The sequence below is a fragment of the Panthera pardus genome, unplaced genomic scaffold (assembly GCF_024362965.1).
Source record: "Panthera pardus isolate Hobbes unplaced genomic scaffold, ASM2436296v1 HiC_scaffold_11, whole genome shotgun sequence".
In the NCBI taxonomy this organism is placed as follows: domain Eukaryota; kingdom Metazoa; phylum Chordata; class Mammalia; order Carnivora; family Felidae; genus Panthera; species Panthera pardus.
Genome location: NW_026526666.1, coordinates 44,834,206 through 44,857,162, shown reverse-complemented (window position 1 = coordinate 44,857,162; position 22,957 = coordinate 44,834,206). Strand labels below are relative to the sequence as shown.

Below are 22,957 nucleotides of genomic sequence, written 5' to 3'. Positions count from 1 at the left end.
TTTTGTCCTTAATACCCAGGGCCTAAAATTATTCTTGAAGGCTAATCTCTCTGCTTTCAGAGCATTGCACCCTATGCATAAAAATGTGCTATTTCCTTGTATCAAGCCTAGAATTCCCTTCCCAGCTTTCATATTTCCTTGTAATAATCCAATACTACTTCCACCTGATTTTCCTCCATTATTCTCCAGTATGCACTGTCTAATTTAGTAAGTATATTCTTCTTATAATTCCTGATACCAACTACAGGCATCCCCAACTTTTGGCCTTTACTAAGATTATCCCCCAACTTGGATTTTTTTTCTCCCTTCATCTGCCTCATTTCCTCCTCACTACAACATAAGCTCACAAACGCTTTGCCTATATCCACTATATCCCAGTATATAGGAAAGTTCCTGGTATATAATCCACGTTTAGCCAATTTATATTTATAGACTTACTGACTGTCTCTCAAGGCCCACTTCAAAGATAATTTCCTTTTTTAACCTACACTATTTTTTCTGAATTTTTACATAACCCACATTCATCTTTACTTTTTATCAGCTGATAATAAGTTCTTTGAAGATGAAATCTATAACTTGCCTCACTTTGCACCTCTCAGAGTGTCTTGATAATGTGAGGAAAGTAAATATCATCCTTGAGGGGAAAGGTCCATAACACAACACAAAGATGATTCATAAAATCATTTTTCACCTACTGTTTGCCAGTCCCTGTTCTAAGATCTGGGATGGTGGCCTACATGAACTGGATTCTGCGTCTTCACTGTTACTACTTACCTGTGTAATCTCTGTTGATACACTTAAGTTCTCTGAATTTGAGACTTCTGCAGGAACTAAGAGGGTTATACTAAGTTAGTTCTAATGTCTCTTCCAATTGTAGGATTCTGTGAATTCTAAATATTTATCAGTAGACAGATGAGTGGTATTCAAACAGTACTCATGACTGTCTATTTTCAGTTACTTTTAGTTAATTTATTTGCTAACAAATGTTTATTGAATACTCCTGTGCAATGTATGTGCTAAAAATGCTGGAGGTACAGCAAGGAGCATAATCCCTGCATGATTCCTGATATACCCTGCTTCTCATACTGTGATGCACTGGGTGGCCCAGTGACTAAATTCATTTAAATTTCTTTGATAAAAGAGTAAAATTTTGCTAAACTCTCCACCCCAACTCCAGCTAGGTGGTATAATCAGTCTTAATAGCATAAAATACTTACTTTGGAAGAAATTTAAGCAAACGAATAAATTTTCCAAACAAATGTAACTTATCTGGTGGCTTCTCAAGATCCATGGTTTTAAGCTATTGCCTTGATGACTACTATTGTGGAAAAAGTGAATGTTTAATTGGTGGTTCAGGGAGCCTTTCCCTCTGTTTAACTTGAACAGCTCCATTTAAAAATCTATATTATATGTTGAGATTATGCTCCTAAAAATGTTTTTTAATAACTGTTCTAGATAACTGTTCTAGATAACTAATCAAAATTAAAATAAAATAACAGACAAGATGCTATACATATAGGTGTATTGTGTTTAGGGAATCCATGCTCAATATGTGTTTTAATGATATCTCTAAAATGTAACACCCCATATCCTTTGATAGACCAAGATATTGTGGTATTGAAACTCCCATAAATCCCTCAGAGAATCTGGTGGTACAACATTAGATGCATTTTCTTGTCATACTTGAACTTCCAGAGAGTTCCTGATGCTATCAAGTTCTTATGACTGTTGTCTCATCATATGTTGCAACTGATAAATTTGAAGTTAAAGAGAGCATCCTGGGGGTTTTGTTTTGACATCCTTGATTACTTCTACACTGGGTTTTTCCAAGCAAATTGGCTTTAAACATACTCTAGATTTTAAGTAGTTGAAAGAGGATTAAGTCTATATTACTGAAATAAAATTTATTAATGATACTAGGGAAATTCAAAAGTAACTTTCTTATAACGCCGCAGTCAGCCCCAGAAAGTATTTATGTAAAGAATTCAATATCTTATTTGGGTCTTATTCAGGACTAGAAAATAATAGTGTTTTCTATATTGATCACAAAGCAAAACAATTAAGGATAGAGCAAATACAATAAATATAGTATAACCTATAGACACTAAAAGAAATCCAGTGGATGATCTCCTAATACTGAAATGCCCCATTTACAAGGCAAAAGTGAAATAAGCATTCAGTAAGAAGCACTCCGTGACAATCTTGGATCATGATGTGTTTGTCCATCCATAAGATATCCCACAACTCATTTTACCAATATGTGGGAGGAAGAATGACCTTTTTGGGGGCTGTCTCAGCCTTGATTTACGTTTTGAAAAAGCAGGACATTCTTAATCTCGCTTGAATTCTGGGTTGGAAAGACTTTGGTGATCTTTATAACTTTTTCTCCCTACAACCTTAAAAAGGGGTTTAGCTAGTATCAGGCTTAAAAACACTCCTTCTTCCTGGGATTGTAGCTAGAACATGTTGGCCAAGACTTATTCCACAAAGGGGTATGTTCATGTCAGGCTCTGACTTGAACTGCCCTTACTTACGCTTAGGGTTCCAGCAAGCTGGTTCCCTTGCTCTGGCTCTCATATGCTCATGGATGCCTTTGACCCTGCCTGTTAACAAGTGTATTAGCAAATGAACCACAGAGAGCTGGGATACTGATCTTCAGCGAATGGGTCTTTTTGACAAGTTTAGAGGGCTTATCCAAAGTGAGACACCGCGTATACTTTCCAAGTTAGATATAAAATGATTTTGTAAATATTCCTTTTGAATTAGCAAAAATAAAAAAAAAATAAGAGTCACTAACCTAAGATCTCTGCCAGTCTTTTGCAGCTTGTTCAGCCTCTGGGTAAACAAATGATGACTATCAACCTCTTCCTTAAGGCACCAGATTCAGAAATAATGAAGTTTACTCAAAGTCAGTGTTTTGTTTTTTGTTTCACTGTTTTTGTTTTGTTTTGTTTTTTACAGTCACAATATTCTTCTCTGTGAGGACGGGCATGCAGTGGTGGCAGATTTTGGAGGTGAGATTTCCATGAAAAATCCCCAAATGACATCAGTTTCTTTCTTCATTCTTAGTTGGTGTCTCATATTGTATGATGAAGCTGAAAAAGCAGTTCACACTGACAGCTATACTTTTCTAAATCATTCAAATTTCAGTGACCCTGGATTTTAAAAGTATATCATTTATTTTCAGTTTTTTCTCTTTGATATACCCAGCTACAAGAAAGGAAGTAAGCCTTTAAATAAGAGGTTTCTAGGGGTTTCAAAATTTTAGTTGATTTTGACCTTGTTTTTAAAGATGTTTTCTTTAACATGAATTCATTTTTTCTTTCCATCAGAATCAAGATTTCTACAGTCTCTGGATGAAGACAACATGACAAAACAACCTGGGGTTTGCTGCTGCTTATGTTCCTTATAATTATGAAACAATTAAAATGTGTAAACTCAGCATGACAGGAAGTGAGATGAGAGCAGCTTTAACTGGAAGCATTGTCATTGTCCCAGGGGCAGGATAAAGTTTTATGTTTTTATTTTCAGGAAGCCCTCAAAAGAACTCTTTCAAGGCTGTACCAGAAAAATAGATTAGGTATATGTCTGGAAAATGACATGGATAAAATAATACAGAATTTATTTCAGATGTAACTGAAAAAAGTACCAAGCAGGTTAATTGGCTTTCATTTTTAGATCTTCTTATTAAGTAGAGGAGAGAGTTAACATTTAATCCGTAACTAACTATAGAATTTGTAGTTAACCAGCATCTAGTAACAACTTTTTTCTGCTTCAGCATTATAAGGTAATATGGCATATAACCAAGTATTAATGTTTAACTAAAATATAAGTTTTAACATCTGGAGCAAACATAATTGTATTCAAAAATGTCTGCTATTAAAATCATTACCTGCTCTCTTCTTTACTCTCCTCCCCTCCCCCAAAAAGGTAACTTCTCTTCCTAGACCACGTGTGTTATTTAACTACCTAAGCTTAGGGTAATTTCCCATTCCTTCCTTTTTCTGCTTCCACAGACGCATTACTCAGTCATGTTTTCTGTTTGTTTGCATGCTTGTTTTAAGTTCATCCCAAACTCTCATTTTCCACTTCAGTTCATGTCTTCATCATCCCTTTTCTGGACTAGAAGTAGGATTCTAACTCCAGTACTGTCTTCCAGTTCCTTCTTTGCAACATCAGCCAAGTGTTAGGTTCTGACAATTCATGTCCTCCTATAACCATCACAGATACCCAGTACCCACAGGCCAAAATCCAAATTCATTGTCTGGAAGCCTCCTGCCCTCCCAAATCTGGCCCAGGGCCCCTCTGTGACCTCTTCTCCCACAGTAAGTTCTCTCAAGTCCCCCACACCCTAATACACAAGCCTCCTGCTCATTCCCCAAAAAGACCATTCACATTCATATCCCTGTGTCTCTGCTAGTGTGGCTTTCTCTGCCTGGACAGTCCTGCACTCCACCTCACCTAGAAAGGGCTTGCAAGGCCTAGGAAATTTTATCCTTGTAAGTGCCTTCCCTTCCATAACATCCCACACACACACATACACACACACACCTGCTGCCTCCTCCCCGTGCATTTTTCTGTCTGTGCTTTTGTAGCATTTTGTACTGCTAATTCGTACCCTTACTCATTCAGTCAACAAACATTTATTGAGGGCCTACCATGTGTCAGACATTGTGCAAGGGACCAGGAATGCAAAATGTGAAGAAAATCTTGATGTCAAGAGCTCATTTTCTATGGGGAAAACACAGTAATAAGCAGATAGATTTAAAGCAGTATGGAAGTCCTGTGATAAATAAGGTGTGACAGAGCATCTTGGGATGAATGGGAGTAAATTAGGTGCAGGGAGAACAGAAAAGAGTGCCAGGTAGAATGAACAACAGCATGAGCAAAGACGTAGGGAAGGATGAGAAATATCAGACTTCCTGGGGGAACTTCAAAGAGCTTGTCATTGTTGGCATGGTCTGGGTGAGGAAGAGAAAGTGAAAGATGAGTTAGAGAGGAAGGCAGGAAATACATCATGGACCATGTTGTAAGTGAGATTAGGCATGTCTGGTTTCCCCAGTTAGATTTCATTCATTCATCCAACAAATATTTATGGACTACTTACTAAACGCCAGACATCCTTCTAGGAACTGGGAATATTGCAGTGAACAAATTAATTTTCTTATTCCCATGGATCTAATATTCTAATAGAAGGAGATAGACACTGAACAAATCAACAAAATATGTATCAGGTTGTGATAAGTGTTACAGAGTAAAAACAAAGCAAGTATGTGAATGGAGAATGGGGGTATCACTTAGATAGGGTAAGAGGGAAAGATAACATTTGATGAGAGGCCTGACCAGGAGTCATCCATGTAAGGGGAAGAGCAATGTAGGCAGAGGGAACAGTCAGTGCAAAGGCCCTGACACAGGAAAATTCTTTGTGTGTTCAAAGGCAGAATGACTAGAGTGGAGTGAGCAAGAGGAGAATGGCAAGATATGAGGTAAGAGAGGAAGAATGAGTCCTCTTTTGATAGGACACACAGTACCTGAGACATAGAGATAGCTAAATCAGTGATTCTCAACCCTGGCACCACATTGGAATCACTTCAGAAACTTTTTAAAAAGTATTTTGCCTGAACCCATCCCCCAGAAATTCTGATTTCATTGGCCTGGGGTTGATCTTGGGTACCTGTATCTTTTCAAATTTCCCCCAGGTGATTCTCAAATACATCCAAACTCTGGCTAAATAAACTTTTGTTGAATGAAATTGAATTGAATTTCACCAACAGCAAGTAATTTTTTTTTTTAATCCTAGCAGCACAGTCTTTAAGCACAGCACTACTCTAGATTTATTTTGAAGGCTATTTTGTTTCTTACTAGTTATGTGGCCTCATGTAAGTTGGCTAATAACTCTATTACTCCCCTGTGGGAAAATGGGCATACTGTATGCCTACTTCCACTTATGCAATGTTGTGACACAAGGCATAATCTGCTACATAAGTGGAGGCTATTTGGAAGGTGAAAGCCCATGTGGAAGAATTGCATATAAGCATCATAATCGGAATACATATATTCTTAGAATGCTATAATTATGCATGATTTCAAAATAAGGTAGACACTTGAAAAGAATTATCAGCAGCCAGCTCTCCATAGAATTTCAGTAAGAGCAATAAAAGAATGCTGGTTTCTTCCAGTGGAAATACAAAGAAACAAGGTGTTTGGCAAAGTTCACTGATAAGGTTATGGAGCCATGGGATTTTAGAGATGGAAGGGCTTGCCTCTTCTGTTCTGCCCTTAAGGAATCTGAGGTCCAGGAGCATACAAGACTTGCCCAGGGCTGCTCAAATAGTGAATGGTAGAGCTGGAGCTGGAATTTTCTTCTCCTAACTCAAAACCTAGTGCTCTTTCCCCTAAACTACAAATCAACCAAATGTATGCCATTTGCATCTCAGAATGCAAACTTATATTTCAAACCAAAAAATACATAACTGCAAGTGAAAAGAATGTAAATAATGCCATCAAAACATGAATATAAAACTTCATACAGAGAAAACTATAACATTTTATAGGTTTTCTTCCTGGAATACTGCACAAACCATATTCAGAAATAACACAACTGGGCAAACACAGGAGATATGACAGACCTGATCCTGCCAGTGAGCTATCTGCTTCATAAGAATGTTCTGGGCACTCCTCTAAGGCTCTATCTCTCCTCAGTCATGAGAGCATTATTTATGGGTCTAATTTAGTGGCTTCCTAAACTACAACCTGAAGATCTAAAGGAGGAAAGGTGTGATTCACCCCCAGGGAGGCATAGAGCTCTTGGATGAATCGTGGTTGGCTATTCATAAGTTTATAAGGCTTCTAGGGGAAACATGCTCAGAAGTAAACAAAAAAATGCTGCTGCTGTGATCATTTTACAAGATGCAGGGTTACTTGATGATTAATATTGTTGCAATATTTTTGGAATGATTATGAATTTCATGATCTTCCAATAATTAAAAAAAATGCCTTTGTAAAACTGAACAATAATAGTAAACATGTTATTAATGTATAAACACATCAGCTTATTGCATGGTACGGGGTAATCAGTGTTATTTTATCTTTATATCTTCTGAGAACAATGGGAGAACACTTACCAAATCCTCACAGAGAAGAGCACTGTTTCTACAATGGGATGACTAAACACTTGGCAAATGACTTGTGGATGTTTCTGGACACACAGAACCTCCGCTGGATGGCCCCTGAGGTGTTCACGCAGTGCACACGCTATACCATCAAAGCTGACGTCTTCAGCTATGCTCTGTGTCTCTGGGAACTTCTCACTGGTGAAATCCCATTTGCTCATCTTAAGCCAGGTAAGACATCCTGAAAGGTTTCCAGAGTTCTATGCCTTGTCACAACTTCAAGAAATATTTTTTTCCCCAAAATGATTACTCTTGGTGGGTCCACAAGATAAGAATTAAGTAAACAACTTAAAATTGTTTCAAGGTATGTGCCCAATCCAGAAAACTTACTGACCTAACTGTGTGACTTTAGGCACAGGCACACACAAGTGTAGGTATATTTTGTTAAAGTGTAGGGCTTTGATTTATCTGTTGTTAACAAAACAAGCAAATGACTATGGTCACATGGCAGGTGGGTGCAAATAATGTGGACAATGTAATACTTATTTTTTGAGATTAGATTCTAGAAACTCCTTTTTAGTGTGTATACAGGGGTGAGCTGAAAGTAGCAACACATAAAAATAACCTACCAGGACCGTTTTCTGCTTGTCTCATGTTATATAAAAGAGAATTGCTTTTCATAATAATTTTGTATTACATAAATAGATGCGCTCCAAAAATGGGGCTTTGTGAGAGAGCCTATTTTTGGTGATAATATACATTACACTCTATGTACATGTAGACAGTAGAGGCAGGAAATCTAATCACATGAAAAATATACACATATTTGAGCCTTAAGGTAAATTTTATTTGCATCTGTCTCTTCATTTTATTTGAGTTTCAGCTTTTATGTTTTGTCAATCTATTTACTTACTTGTATTCACTGTTAGACTGGGAACTCCTTAAGGGCTTTGCATCCCCAGAACCTAGTATGCTTAAAAAGTAGTTTTCAAATTAAATCACAATAAATTTTAAGTGAATTACTTTGCAAGCTCCTGGTGGCCACCCTATCACAATATATCAGACAAAGTCAAAAGGGATGTTAGGGAAAAACAAATCCCATAAATGTGGATACTCACAAATTAAAAGTCTTAACCAAGATCCCAATAATTGTTAGTGCTCATTTGCAGAGCAAAGCTACATCTCACACTCTCTTTTCAAGATATTTCCCCATAATATCATATGGTCTTCAATTATCCTCTGCATAGTTTCTAACTAATTGTCCTAATATTTTTCTATATACTTTTCATAGAAAATTATGAGAGTTAGTCCTTATTATAGTGTGAATGTAAAGACTCTATTTTGAACTGAAACAACATTGCCATTTTAGGTTAATAATTCCACTAGTTTCAACAAATACATAACCATGATCATCACCATATAGAGTATTTCCATCACTGTAAAAAGTTCCTAAGTGCCTCTTTTGAGTTAATTCACTGTTCCCACATCCAGCCCCTAGCAATCACTTATCTGATTTAGGTCTTTATAGTTTTGCCTTTTGCAGAATGTCCTATAAATGGAATCATGTTGTTGACTTTCAGTCATTTATTCCTTTTTGTTCCTGAGTAATACTCCACTGTGTGGATGTATCTCAATTTAATAATGCATTCATACATGGATGATTATTTGAATTATTCTCACTTTGGGGCTGCTGTGCATAAGATACTAAAACCATCCAGGTATTTGTGTGGATGGTTTTACTACTCTTGAATAAATATATAAGAAATGATTACAGTACTAGATCTTATGATAAGAGGTTTTCTAAGGTATCTGTACCATGATGGATTTCTACCAGCAATGTATTATAATTTCAGTTGCTACACATCCTTGCCAGGATATTTTTGTTGTCTGTTTAAAATAAGACATTGGCCATTTGAGTAGGTATATAATGGTGTATCATTGTAGTAGTATTTTCTATTTTTCTAATAGCTAATGATATGGAAAAGCTCACATGTTTGTGTTCCTCTTTCTTTGGTGAAGTGTTTGTTCAGGTTGCCTTATTATTTACTTGTAAGAGTTCATAGATGCTAGGTAGAAGTCTTTCATCTGCTATGCGTTTTGAAAGTATTTTTCTTTAGTCTGTGGCTTGCCTTTTCATATTCTTAGCAATGTGTTGAAATAAGTTTTTAATTTCAATGAAGTCTACCTTATCAAACTTTTAAATCACATGTTTTTATATTCTTTCTAAAATATGGTTGCATCACTAAAGCCACAAAGATTTCCTCCCATGTTTTCTTATAGAACTCTTACAGGTTTAGGTTTTATATTTATAGAATCTACTTATGTTCTTTTTTTTAATGGTTACAGGTATGAGCTTTTGTTATTCTTTTGTTAGTTTATTGTGTTTTTTTAGTTTATAGTTTTAGTTTATAGTTTAGTTTATGGTTTTTAATATGCATGTTTAAGTTTTTCAGCATGATTTTTTGAAAAAACTTTCTCGATTAAACTAGTTTGGTACTGTTGTCAAAAATCAATTGACCATATATGTGTATTTATTTTTGGGCTCTGTTTAACTGATATATGTCTACCCTTACACCAATGCCATACTATATTCAGAGTTTATAGTTAAGTCTTGAACTCAGGTTATATAAATCTTCCAACTATGCCCTTCTTTAATAAAATTGCTTTGGCTCTTCTAGGCTTTTGGTTTTCCATATAAATTTTAGAATTGGTTTGTTTATTTCTACCAAAAAAAAAAAGCCCACTGGAATTTTGGGTAGATTACATTGAGTTTATAGATCAATTTGGAAAGAATTTACAACTTAAGAATATCAAATCTTCCAGTCAATCCACATGGTATAGCTCTCCCTTCAGTTAGGTCTTCTTTTATTTCTGTTATCAGCCTATTTGTAGTTTTTAGCATACAAACATGGAACATTTTTTTAGACTTATCTCTGATACTATTATAAATGTTATTTTTTTTTAATTTCAATATCCAATGGTTCTTTGCTAGAAGAGAGACTTAATTAATTTTTTAAATAACAACCCCATACTCTGCAAATTTGCTAAATTTACTTATCAATTCAAGTAGCTTTTTTTCTACATTCTTTGGGATTTTCCACATAAATTTTTTGGTCATCTGTAAATAAAGAAAACTTTCTTTTTATTCAGTATGTCTGTTTACACCTTTTTCTTGCCTTCTTGCACAAGTGAATGTTGTGATGAACAACAATGAACAAAAAGTGGAAGTGATGAAATATATACCTCAAATCTATCTACTTAATTCCATCCACCACCATGCTAGTCAGAGCTGCCATCTTTTTCACTATAACTACCTCAATAGCCATTTGACTTCTTTCCTTTATTCTACCCCCTTCCTGTCCACTCCTTAGATATCCACTGAAATGGTATTTTAAAAACATAAAATTGATTATGTCACTATTCCTTAAAATCATTCTATGTCTTTCTGTGTTCTTAGGATTAAAGCTCAAAACTATTAATATGCCCTGTACAATTCTACATGATTCTATAGCTCTGACTGGCTCATATTATTTCACATCCTATGTTCCAGCCACTGTGCTGCTTCCTTCACTGTGTCCCATTTCTCCTGGCCTGTAAGCCCTTTCACAAACTCTGTTTCCTCAGTAAATGCAGTTAATGATGACTCCACGAAGATTACTGTGAGGATCACATGAAATGGTATTTGTGACTGAACTCTGTAAACTGAAAACTCTCTGCAACTGTAAGATTAAAGATGAGGGCAAAGTGTAACACAAGGTTGAGACTTCCTATGATTCTCTACCTGCATGGCACTCAGTCTCCAGAATGCTCATAGGAAACCTGCAGTCACCTTTCACTCTTCTCTTTCCTTCTTTTCCTCATTATTCCTTTCCTTTCTTCCTTGATTTTCTCACTCATTTCCTTATTTTTGACCCCACTTTCTGAACATCTTTTGAATCTTTCCACTTATCTCCTCTCCCCTGCTACTTCCTTATTTTGCATGTAGAATTCTGCACAGTATCTTAAATGGTGTTCTCGTCTCCAGTTTTTCTGACTATCTTCACCAGTTGCCATACTATCTAGGTTTAGCTTTCTAAAAAACTCAAGTTAGGTCATCTGGCCTCCTTTAGTTAAAATCTCCAATGTTTTTTCTTTGCTTTTAAGATAAGAACAAAATTTCTTAAAATAATCTACAAAGCCTCACACTACATTCCTACTTTCCTCCCCAGATCTACCTTTGCCATCTGCAGTCTCTCATCTATGTTCCAGCCACAGAGCACCATTTCTCTTCCCAAATGTGACTTGTTTCCTATGACTTCCTGTCTTTGCACACATTAGTCTCTGTCGAGATACTCTTGCCCACTTTTCATCATATTAACCCTAATTAACTTTTAGATCTTAGCTTAAATATCACTTCTTCCCAAACCACCTTCCTTAATCCTCTAATGTTGACTTAAAGCAGTCTCCTCCATGCCCCAAGTCATCATTTTTTTACAGTATTTATCATATTTTACTCATATAGTTTAAGAATTTTCCCTACTCCATTATCCTTTGCTAATTATAAAGTGAATATTTCAAAGAGATAAAGACCCCTTCTGTCATGGACCCCCAGAAATATTTACCCTTTTTGGAGGGAGAATATTGTATAATAAAACAGTTAAAAGGCTTGCCTAAGAATAACTTGATTCCAATATCCTAGATATTAGAATTTATAGTATTTTATTGGAAAGAGAGTTTGTTTATGATAGATGTTGATTTTTTTAAAGTTGGACAGTGACCATGCATCAAGAAATGAGGCTGTTTATATCATTGCAGTGGTTAGGCAATCTAGCATATGTTCAGCAATAAATTATGTGAAGCGTCAGATTCAATATAAGCTACATATTAGCCATTTACAAAGAGGAACAAATCCATGACTACAATGTATGACAGCATTATCAATTATGGTAGTAGCAATATTACACATGGCTCATCCTCCTGGATTTAGCCCTGGAAGCACTGGAAGAAATACAAAAGTAGAACACAAATATTAGCATTGACTTCTATGTAAGTGATGGGTATTCATTGAGAATAACTTGAAGTTAGAGTCTCTTTTGCATAGTACATGTTCAAATTAACCTTATAATCTCAGGTCTAGAAAGAACCAAAAATCCACCACATTCAGCATCCTAAGGGTCATCCAAGATCAAATGGCCAAAGGGCTGGGGGAAACAGGCAAACACTCAACAGAGGACAGTGTGATGGACAGGAAATCACATGCTCTGACTCAAGGGAACAGCTGCTACCCAGCTCCAGCCAAACAATCCATGTAGGAATGCAAGGATTCCTTTACCATATCAGCCAATTTCTGTGTGTTTGTTTAGATACCTAAAGGGTTTTAAATGTTGGCAATCAATTCAATTTTTAAGAAAGCATTTTTCAGGCCAACACAATAGGGGCTAAAGAGAATTGGCATAAAGTGTAAGAGCATGAGCCTTGTAACTATGCAAGCTACTTAACTTAGCCATACTTCACCTTATTTTTAAAAGTGGGGATAATACTAGGACCTACCTCAAGAGGTTGGAAGGATGACTGGGAATAGGAAGCAATCAATAAATATTAGCTATTTTTATTATGTTTAGGCTATCATTGAGTGCTCCTCTGGCTGGGAACTATGGTAGAGTTAAGAGGAAAACAGAGAAGAATAGAGTGTTGCTCAGGGCTTCATAGCACAGAGCAGAGGTAAGTCCCAACTAGAGAGAAGCAGAGAGAGAGTGCTAAGGATGCTCCCTGGAGGAGTCTCCTTCTGAAATTGTGAAAAATGGGAAAATGGTATCAGAGAAGGACTCTGAGAACAGACGATACCTGACCTGCAAAAAGATGAAAGCTAATTAAATATGTAAATTAGTGGGGAAGAAGAGAAGGAGTCCCAACAAAAAGCAGTATGGGCAAGGTGCAGAGGCATGAGAGATCCACAAATAATTCAATAGGGATGAATCAGAGAACACAAGGGAATCCATCACATCTAGAGCTAGATGGTGAAGGGCCTTGTGTGTCAACAATGAAGGTCACTGCAGGAGTTCAAGCAGGGCAATCATATAATGCTATTATTATTTTAGAATGCTCCCTCTTGCTACAAAGCAAAGGCTGGACTGAAGAGGTTTGAAACCAAAGGTAAAGAAACCAGGTAGTCTAGATAAGAATGTATAAAACCTTAACTAGGGTAGTGACTTTAGAAGAAAAAGGAGAGGCTGGTTGTGGGAAATTTGAATGGACTTGTGGATGGGTTCAGGTGGGAGAACAAGGGAGAGGGAGGAATCAGGGATAACTTCTAGGTTTCTGGCTCAGCCAGCAGGAGGATGATGGATCCAGGGAGAAAGCAGATTTGTGAAAGAAGTGACAAGATTAGGAAGAGAAGGAGCCAAGGTGTGAAGCCAAGCAGAGAGAAAAGAACCAGGCAAGATGAAAAAGGAGCTGGTATGACCTGGCAAACAAGAGCTGTCTTGGATACATTTCAGAGAAAGAAACCAACACCTGCTTCCCAGATTTTATATCTCTCCTGGGTCTGTCTCCTCTGATGTATCATGAAAAACTAAAGAAGAAATCTAGGATAAATCAATCCATCGATATGTATTCTATCCAATCCCATTCCCTTACAACTAGGTACCAAGTTTTATGGATCACTTTCAGATTATAGTTTGAGACCAAAGAAGAACGCCTCTTGTTTTCCTTTTGTTTTCCTGTGTGATGCCAGCTGGTTCACAAGGAGACTCAACTCTGTGTCCTGGGATTCCTTAATGCCAAGCTGTAACTAAGTCTCGGATGTGGCAGCAAATTAAGAACATCTGCCAATTTATTCTAGCCAGATTTGGGTGAGACTTCATATTGAGATTTTAACTCAGAGTTGCAAACTGTAGTACAGGGGCCAAATATGGCTTTTTTTTTTTTTTTGTCTCACATATGGTTGTAAAAAATATGAATTTAAGTACGTTTAGAAACATAGTTATATCACAGGATCTCATATTTGTAGTCATTTGTGTTTGCTACCGCTGCTTAGATATTCCATATATGATTAGGATCCTAAAGCGTCCTAAATATTGTAACCTCAAAAAGCATAAGCACATCCATGATGTGGACTGTGCCTTGACAAGTGATAGGAAAATAGGAGTGAGCTAACGTTCTGAAATCCTGTGTTTGCTGTGTTAATCTTTATCAGTTTATCACTGATAGAGCCAGCCAATCACTACACAGATCACTAGAAAGATCAAATCGTTCCAATGGATGGTGATATTTCTATGAACATAGCTGATATTAACATTCCAATACTTCATTACACTGACAAAGATTGCAATGAGAATAGACACTGGTGCAAATTAATCTATTCTTCTGACAGTCTGTAATGAGAATGGGATGTGGTTTAAAAAATTAAGCCATTCTTACCGCAATCTCAAGATTGCAATCTCATGGTCTCTCTCAGATGCTATATGCTCTGGTGATACATCATTGAAAAGTGTCAGTTTAACAAAGAGTGTGTCTTAGCTCTTGCTGGGATAGCCGTACGCATTTGCTTTGTTTCACTACAGCTCTACCCATAAAAACAATGAAGTAGAATCAATTGTGTTTTTAGAACACACATACACACAATCAAAATTGAAAAAAAAAAAAACAAATAAAAAACATTCTAGCAGTTTTATCTTAGTCAAGGCTTACAAGTAAAATATTGTAGTTTATTGCTCTCTGTTTTTATATGAGTGCCTAGATTTATTTTTATAAAACATAAGAGTGATAGTTTAATTTAGGAATTCAGAATCTAGTACCAACTTATCCATAAGCAATATAGCTAATTAAGTTCATCATGAAGAGCTGCATAGTCATCCTCTCCACAGTAGCCATATTACATTATGAGCTGGAGCCAATGACAGATGAGAGGGTTTGTAGCCTTGTAATTTGCAGTAATTCAATGCAATATTTTACTTGGTATTCATACTCCCAAAAAACCTCAAAAGAATAGATGATTTCTGGTCTAAACAGAACAGAAAATATTCAACAATGTTTCTGATACCTAGTTCTCTAGATTCAGACTAAAAGGAAAAGGCAAAACCCTTAGATCTGTAGATAATAATTATGGCAACAGCAACAGCTAACACTTCTTGAAAACTAACAATGTGCCAGATGCTCTCTGTACGATGTCTCCTTTAATTCTAACAGTAACCTATGGTTTAGGTTCTATTAGGATAAGATATATGCTCAACATAACATGCTAGTAAGAGGGATAGTCAAGACTTAACTAGCATGGCTCCTTGTCCCCAAAGCCCATGCTTATTACCATTACACTGTGTCCTCACTGTTTCATCTTACATGAACAGAAATTAATACTCACACAGGCAAATTAGCTTAATTAGGATCTCTCAGGGAGTTAAAAGCAAAGCCAGACTGGAAATTAGGCCCCCAGATTTCCTTGTTAAGGGCATTTCTTAATAGTCATACTGTTTTGGTTTATTAAAGCCACCTCCCCAAATGTTCTGAACAAAATATAAGATTATTATCTAAATATGCCACCAAATATGAATAATTTACCCAATTGTGTCATAATTTAATATTAAATAAACATTACATTCATTCTACAGTGTTTCTTGGTGACCAGGCATTGTGCTCTGTCCTAAAGACATATAATAAAGAACAAGATACTAATAGGCATTAATCCATCATCTTTATTCATTTATACAATACATGTTTACTGAGTCCTCTATGCCATGATCTGTATTATTTCCAATGAAATCATATTTTGAACTGTCTCATTTATTGATTCACTTAGTGCACATCAGTTGGATGCCTACTAATTTCCTGTCACCGTGCTAAGCACATGAGATATGATGGTGAAAAGATACAGATCCTGACTTCAAGGAGCTTGTGATCTATCTGCAGAAGCAAACAAATAAATAGGCAATTAAGTATAATATGACATATATGCTATTGTAGTACCAGGTGCTATGGGAGTACATAGGAAGCGCACCCAGAGACACTTCATTAAGCCAAGACCTAAGTGACATTAGATGTAATGTAGGAAAAGAGGGTATGAAAGAACATTTCAGAAAAAAAAAGGATCACAATTCTGAATTTATGTTTGAACCATAAAAAGCAAGAAAAATCCAGTAATTCATTTCTTTAATAATTATCCATTTATTTGCCAAATTTTATTGACACCCTAACACTTTATTTTTTCTTAGCTTATTATCACTCATATGGAATGTTCAATAGATTTTGTCACATGAATAAATGAAGGTTATCATGTGTTGTATTGAATGCCTTTTGACAATCTCTAGTCATATCCATTTTTTCTTGATAAATTATTAACGAACAATAAAGAACTTGAATCCACAAATAAACACCATGGTTATATAAACCCTTGAGGCTGACTCACAAAATCATGTTTAATTTGAATCTTATTCAGGAAAATAGGAGTGGGAAAAGGCTATGCTCTAGAATTGTGCAGTACAATATGGAAGCTTCTAGACACACATGGCTGTTTAAATTTAAATTTATTTTAATCGAAATGAAAATAAAAATTCGATTATTCAGTCACACATTTTAATGCTTAATAGCCACATTTTAAGTGCTTCATAGTCGTATGCTACCATATTGAACACTGCATAACATTTCCATCATTGTAAAAAGTTCCATTAGACAGTCCTACTCTAGAATCTAGATTATAAGCTTCACTAAATCATTGGTAATTATCACAGTGCTGAAGAAATGGTATGTACTCAATAGTTATTGATATTTTTATATTTAGCCTTATTCTCTCTTAATAGCAAAGTTTCCATTGTGAATGTAGAAACCAACATGTACATAAATCACTTAACATATTTTATGTAGCAGTCAAGGTAAAAATTTGATAAATGGGCTGACAATCCCTGTCCTGAATCTGGAATACCAGAAAATTTCCCAGATGTTAGTGTAGCATGGCCACTCAGGCAAGACTGACAAAGCAATTTTAAAGGTGACAAATTTCAACTCCATGACGCCTCATGTTGCATTGTCCACTTTCTGCTGCTAATGAGTAGCATCACTGCCAAGGGTGTATAAAGCAAAAGAGAGAAGGAGATGCCAAGGCCTTGCAGAATCTACTTTGAATAATGAAGAATTAAATAGCGTTCATCTTAAACTGATTTTCCAGACACAGTGCCAAGAAGCAAAACAAGTAACTTTATAGACTTGGTATCAGAGTCTGAAAGGGTTTCAAAGGAGACATTTGGCACCTGCATCTGAGTTTAACTCACTTTATGAATAGTCCCTCCCCACGCATTAGGATAGGTATAATTAGTTTAAATGCATTCACTACACTGGTTTATATGCTTATAGCTGCACCAGCTCAACAATATCCAAATGGTCATAAGGTGAAAAAGTAGAGTTAGAAGATCAATGATTATTAAGCATTAGTTAATGTGTTTGCTTATTTATTTACCTCATTCCAAAAAGGAATTTAAAATACTCAAGAGTAGCCAATGGAAGGAATCTAACATGCCTAGTTTTGGTTTTTTTTTTTTTGTGACACAAAAGACATATTTTGTAAGTCATGTTAAGTTTGCTAACTATGTTTTGGCCGGTCTTTTGTTTCTGTGTTTTCTTAGTGTCACCAACTACGAATCTAGCTGATAATGGCCAGAAATGGTGGGCAAATGTGACAATGCAAATATTCTATAAATGGCCTTGAAAATAAAAGCAGAAATGGAATTCTTGACTCTGCCCTCAAACTGGAGCCATTGTACAATTAGAACGGCTGTTGCAAAGAAACATTAAAATGCCAGGCAGCAAAGGAAATGAACTTAAAATTTCAAATACAAATAACTAATAAATATTTGGGAAAATATTAAGCCTCACTAGTCATCAAAGAACACAATTTAAACAAGAAATGAGCTGATATAATTTACCTCTCATGTTAGCAACATCTCTCACAAAATGAGAAAACCTGATTCCGATGTAATGAAAGATTGCCGATGTAATGAAAACTCTCTCACACATTGGTGACTAAGGGAATAAATTAGTACAACTGTTTAGGAAAAAAGCTTATCAGTATGTGTCAAAAGTCTTATGCCATTTGACATTAATCTCACCCCTCAAAATATAAACAATGTGTGAAATTGGGAAATTCATATTGAAAAGATATACTTTTTGAAGTGTTTATGTCCAAATTTGAACAACCTAAACTTGAAGAATGATTAAGTAAATCATACTGAATATAGAACCATTAAAAATATGTTAACCTGGAGTTTTAATAACTTGGAGAAATGCTGATATTTAGGGGAAAAAAGCATTACATAATTGTATATTGGATTGGACATGAGCTCAATGATACAAACAATATATGAGAAATACTCAAAATATTTTAACAATTGTCCTCTATTATAATTGTGTTTCTAAAATTCTACAGAAAACAAGTATAAAGGTCACATTTGTCAAAATTAGATAGTAATTCTGACTGATCCATAAAGCAAAATGTTGATTAAGTTACACTACATATAATTTTACTAGATGAGTAGATCTTAAAACAGAATTGAATTGGAGCAAAGTTTAGTGGAGAGTAGTGGTTGTAGGTCATATCTCAAAAAAAGTTATTAAGATATAGACAAATGTTTATGACATCACAATCTAGAAGATAGGAAGCAGCATTGTCCTGGAACTTTAACCTCCTAATTGTACAGAGCAGTTTTTCTGAAGAATAAAAAGAGCTTCATGTGTTGTGTACAAAGTATTTTCAATGTGAAGTGGCTGAAGAGAGCATAGAATCTGGAACAAGAGGCTACACCAACTACTAATTATATTTAATTTTTTCACAAATTAAAAACTAATTACATACACACACAGAGTAATACCTACTTTGCATGAGTGTTAGGAGGTTTAAAAGAGCTTTGTATGTATCTTCCATGATGCCTAATACAAAACATGTTCAATAAAAGTAGCTGTGAACTTGCTTTCCAAGGGAGTATAGAAATCACTGGTTGCAGAATCAAAAAATAGGCAACAGGCAGGTATCAAGAGTGAAGTCCCAAGAATTACGACACCATAACGGGGAGTGTAAGATGAGCAATATTTAGAAATCCAAGCAGGCAGGTAACACTAGGGAATTCAGTCAATGAGTGGTATTAGCTAAAATGATGGATTAGCTAAAAGTTTAAAAACTAGTAACTACTTTATAAATATTAAATATTAAAATCCCAACATTCTTATAAGAACTAATTGTATTTAAACAAAAACTCATCTGTTTTGCCCAAGTGATACAAGTGCTTTCAGAACTGCAAAGTTCAGTGGCACCCCATGACTTGCTGTGTATAGTATAAGCCCTTTATTCTAGGACTTATGACATTGTACTGTCTAATCTGCCTTTCAGTCTTTACTTCCCATAATATCACATACATACACACCCTATACTTCAGACACACACACAAAACTACTTGATGTTTGTGTGTTCTTTTGTGTGTGTCTTTGATCTTTTGTAAATTCCCTCTGCTCACAATTTGTTGAATGAACAACTGAATGAATGGAAAATTATAAAGATAATCTTATAGTATCAAATTATCCAACATTTTCTTTAAGCATTAAAAAAAACAGCATGGAGCTCTCTCTGATTCTCTGCTAATGTTGCACAGATTGATTTCTGATGACTTTTTGTTGTCTGTTCATGTTTCTTAAAATAAATACGTGAATTTCAAAATTGACATGATCATTTGGTTTGCAGCGGCTGCCGCAGCAGACATGGCTTACCACCATATCAGACCTCCCATTGGCTATTCCATTCCCAAGCCCATATCATCTCTGCTGATGCGAGGGTGGAATGCATGTCCTGAAGTGAGTAATTTTTATTTCCTCTTAGAAAATGTGTTATGGTCAAAATCTGTCACAAATAGTGTAACTCCAAAGTCTACTTTCAGTGTGTATTTTAAGACTGTCAAGGCAGGAAGACTGATTTGCCTTCTGCTCTTTAGTCTCTAATTGCCTCAAGAAGTCTGAGTATCTCATATTTCTTTGCTGCTGCTCTCTGATTTTGAAATGTTTCTCACAACTGATTAGCAAAAGAGAGACCGGGGTATGACAGATGACTCACAGTCTCATCTCAGCTGCAATTTTATTAACTATGCTTGAGCCACAGTTAGTCATTTTCTGAAGAAAGAAGTTTGGCACAAGATGGATTTGTGTTGGCTTTTCACCATGAGGCAGGCCTTCAGGCAAAGGCCCCATGACAAGTGGTCTTTAGTAGCACTGGCTCAAGCAGGAGACAGGAGACCTAGCCCTAGTCCTTCTCTAACTCTCTGAGTGGTTGTGATAAAGTGGTTAAGAGCACAGATGGAGGGATCAATGTTATGGAAGGAATAAGTAAAGTAGAATATGTAAACAGTGAAAAAAAAATTAAATGTGATCATAGATCTAAGATCGTTGAGGGAAACACACATACAATCCCAGAATGAAATCGCAGACCACTTGTCTACAGGAAAGGATTCTTCTTATCTATGCCAGACATTTCAATGCCTACTTTGTTCTCAGAGAATGACAAAGGAGGAGATTCCACAACTTTCTCCTGATAACACAGTGTCTAAAATTTCCCTGCCCGCATATATTGTTGTCTATTGGTATCCTTGTGTTTGACGTCTGCCACATTGATTCTCCTGCTCTGAGTAGAGAGAACCAGTTCACATCCTTCATGCTGGAGGTTCTTATACATAAAAGCCCAATGGCCCTTATTTGTCCAGTCCAAACCACTCTAGTTATTGTGCTTTTCTTATATGACCTTGTTTCTCATCCTTTGTCTCTCTTCAACAAGGGAGCAGATAAAGTGTAACTATTGTTTTCTCAGAAAGCACCTCACCAAAGGAGAAATAGAGTAAGCCCCTGTCCAGATATTGGAAGGAGAAAGCATAGTTCCCCACTTCTATTTTCTATAGGCAAAACCCACACGAAATCATTACCCTATCCCACAAGTGTACACAGAGACTCTTAAGGAGAAAAATAAAGATTATTATGGCATGTGATTTGAATTATCTCAAAAGAAAAAAAAAATAAAAAAAAGAACTCTTCTCCTAAGCATTCAATCTGGCAGATTATGTATTTATTTGTGTAGAACCTTCTTTCACTACCAGAAAGCAGGGACTAGCAGGGACTAGTTTGTTTGCTTGTTCTGTTTGCTGCTGTAACCCCAGCACCTAGAACCATACCTAGTAGATGGTCAAAAATATTTGTTGCGTAAATGAATATCACTATTGCTTGTCAATGACTCCAATCCACTCATCTGAATTTCAGTGTCCAAAAATTGTCTTGAAAATTACATGACTTAAAATGTTTGAGAAAAGGCTTTGTTTTTTTGTTTTGTTTTGTTTTGTTTTGTTTTCAATATGAACCTTAGGCATATTTTCTAGGAATAAGTATGTCAAAGAGATAATGCAGAATTTCTTTCTCTCTTTGGTGTGTGAGTTGTTCCAAAGTATAACATAAAAAAAAATCACAAGAGTCCCTTTGGCTTCTATTAACTGACTCTTCATGATTATGATTATAAATAAGAAACCTATAGAAGTTTTCATTTGGAGATAAAAGCAAGTTATTAGCAACTTCTAAAAGCATTTGGGCGGGGGGGGGGGGGGGTAGATGGATATCACAAGTAACAGGTTAGGAAATGAGAAAGAGAACCTGAATAAAGCCAAAGGAGGGTACATTTAAGGTTTAAAAAAAATACTAAGAGGCCAAAATCAAGTGCTTACTGGAAAAGTTTTATTGCTAAGCAGCAAAGCCTACCAGCCCAGGGCCTGGACTCTAGGAATGAAGTTCAGGGTGAAGGATGGGGAGAAAGCATAGTAGGAAGCAAAGTATCTGACTAGCTGGCTATCTCTGGGCTGGACAGTCAGGTTGGGCCCTGGCTTAACCATGGTACCCATCTCATTAAGAAGTTAACTGCCTCTGGATGTGACACACCTGAATCATCTTGGCATTATGCAATAAGGTCTTCATGTGAGTAGCCTGAGTAGTGAGGAAAAGGGAAACAATGAGCTGGTTTTCTTTCTTTCCCTCAACAATTATTTATTGAGTCTCTACTATATACTGCCCCAGGAACAAGTTCTGGGGATTCAGTGAAGATGCACTCTCCATGGAGCCTAAGGGCCAGTACCCAAATGGAGATTAATTGAATAAACACATTAATGATTTTATAGTTACAAGGCAGAGCAAGGAAAACAAGATTAGATGAGAATGCATACTACAGAAATTGGCAAGTGAGGGACAAGGAGTTAGTGTAGGTCAGGAAAGGCTTCCTGGAAGAAGTGTCGCTAGAGCTGAGATCACAAGCATAAATAGGAGTTTACTGAATGAAGGGGGTTGGTGAGAGAGAAAAACAGTCCAAGCAAAGAGACCACGTACAAACTAATTGAGAGAAAGGACACAAGGGAGAGACTTATTAGTTATGGAAACATGTAGCAACTGAGGGATTAAATCTCTATACCATCATTTGAAACAAGTTCACCTTTAGATCTGAGAACTAACACCATGCTGTCCTGGCCATTGCTTTCTAGGTTATCTAGTTTACCACTGATTCTTTCCTTCTTGTTTGTCTTTGCCTCACTCCTTAAATTGAAAGCACATTATTATTTCCTATGTGTGGGAAATGGAAAATGCTGTTTGGAAAATAGTGAAAGGTGGAGGAAAAGTCCTGTTAGGTCAGATTTTGGAAAGCTTTGGAAACCAGAATAGGGAATTTGGATATGAAATTCCAGGCAATTATGTTTTTTTGTCTCTAAAGCAGTGCAGAGATATGATAAAAGCAATTTTTTTTAGAAAATCCATCTGAATTTGGTATGAAAGTTTAACTTAAAAGAATTATATGTAGTCTAGTGAGACAGGCACTGAAT

The 22,957-nt window shown here is 36.1% G+C and overlaps 1 protein-coding gene across 3 annotated transcripts in view; it reads left to right on the top strand.

The window, feature by feature from the left end:
• Positions 1-22,957, top strand: part of TNNI3K (TNNI3 interacting kinase) — a 292,685-nt gene that overhangs the window by 189,684 nt on the left and 80,044 nt on the right. For 2 of the 3 annotated variants that reach the window (XM_019448877.2, XM_019448876.2), the window contains 4 exons: positions 2,962-3,014; positions 3,333-3,385; positions 7,211-7,343; positions 19,807-19,916. In XM_019448877.2, coding sequence (XP_019304422.1) covers positions 2,962-3,014; positions 3,333-3,385; positions 7,211-7,343; positions 19,807-19,916 — 349 coding nt within the window. The other variant, XM_019448878.2, reaches the window with a different exon arrangement.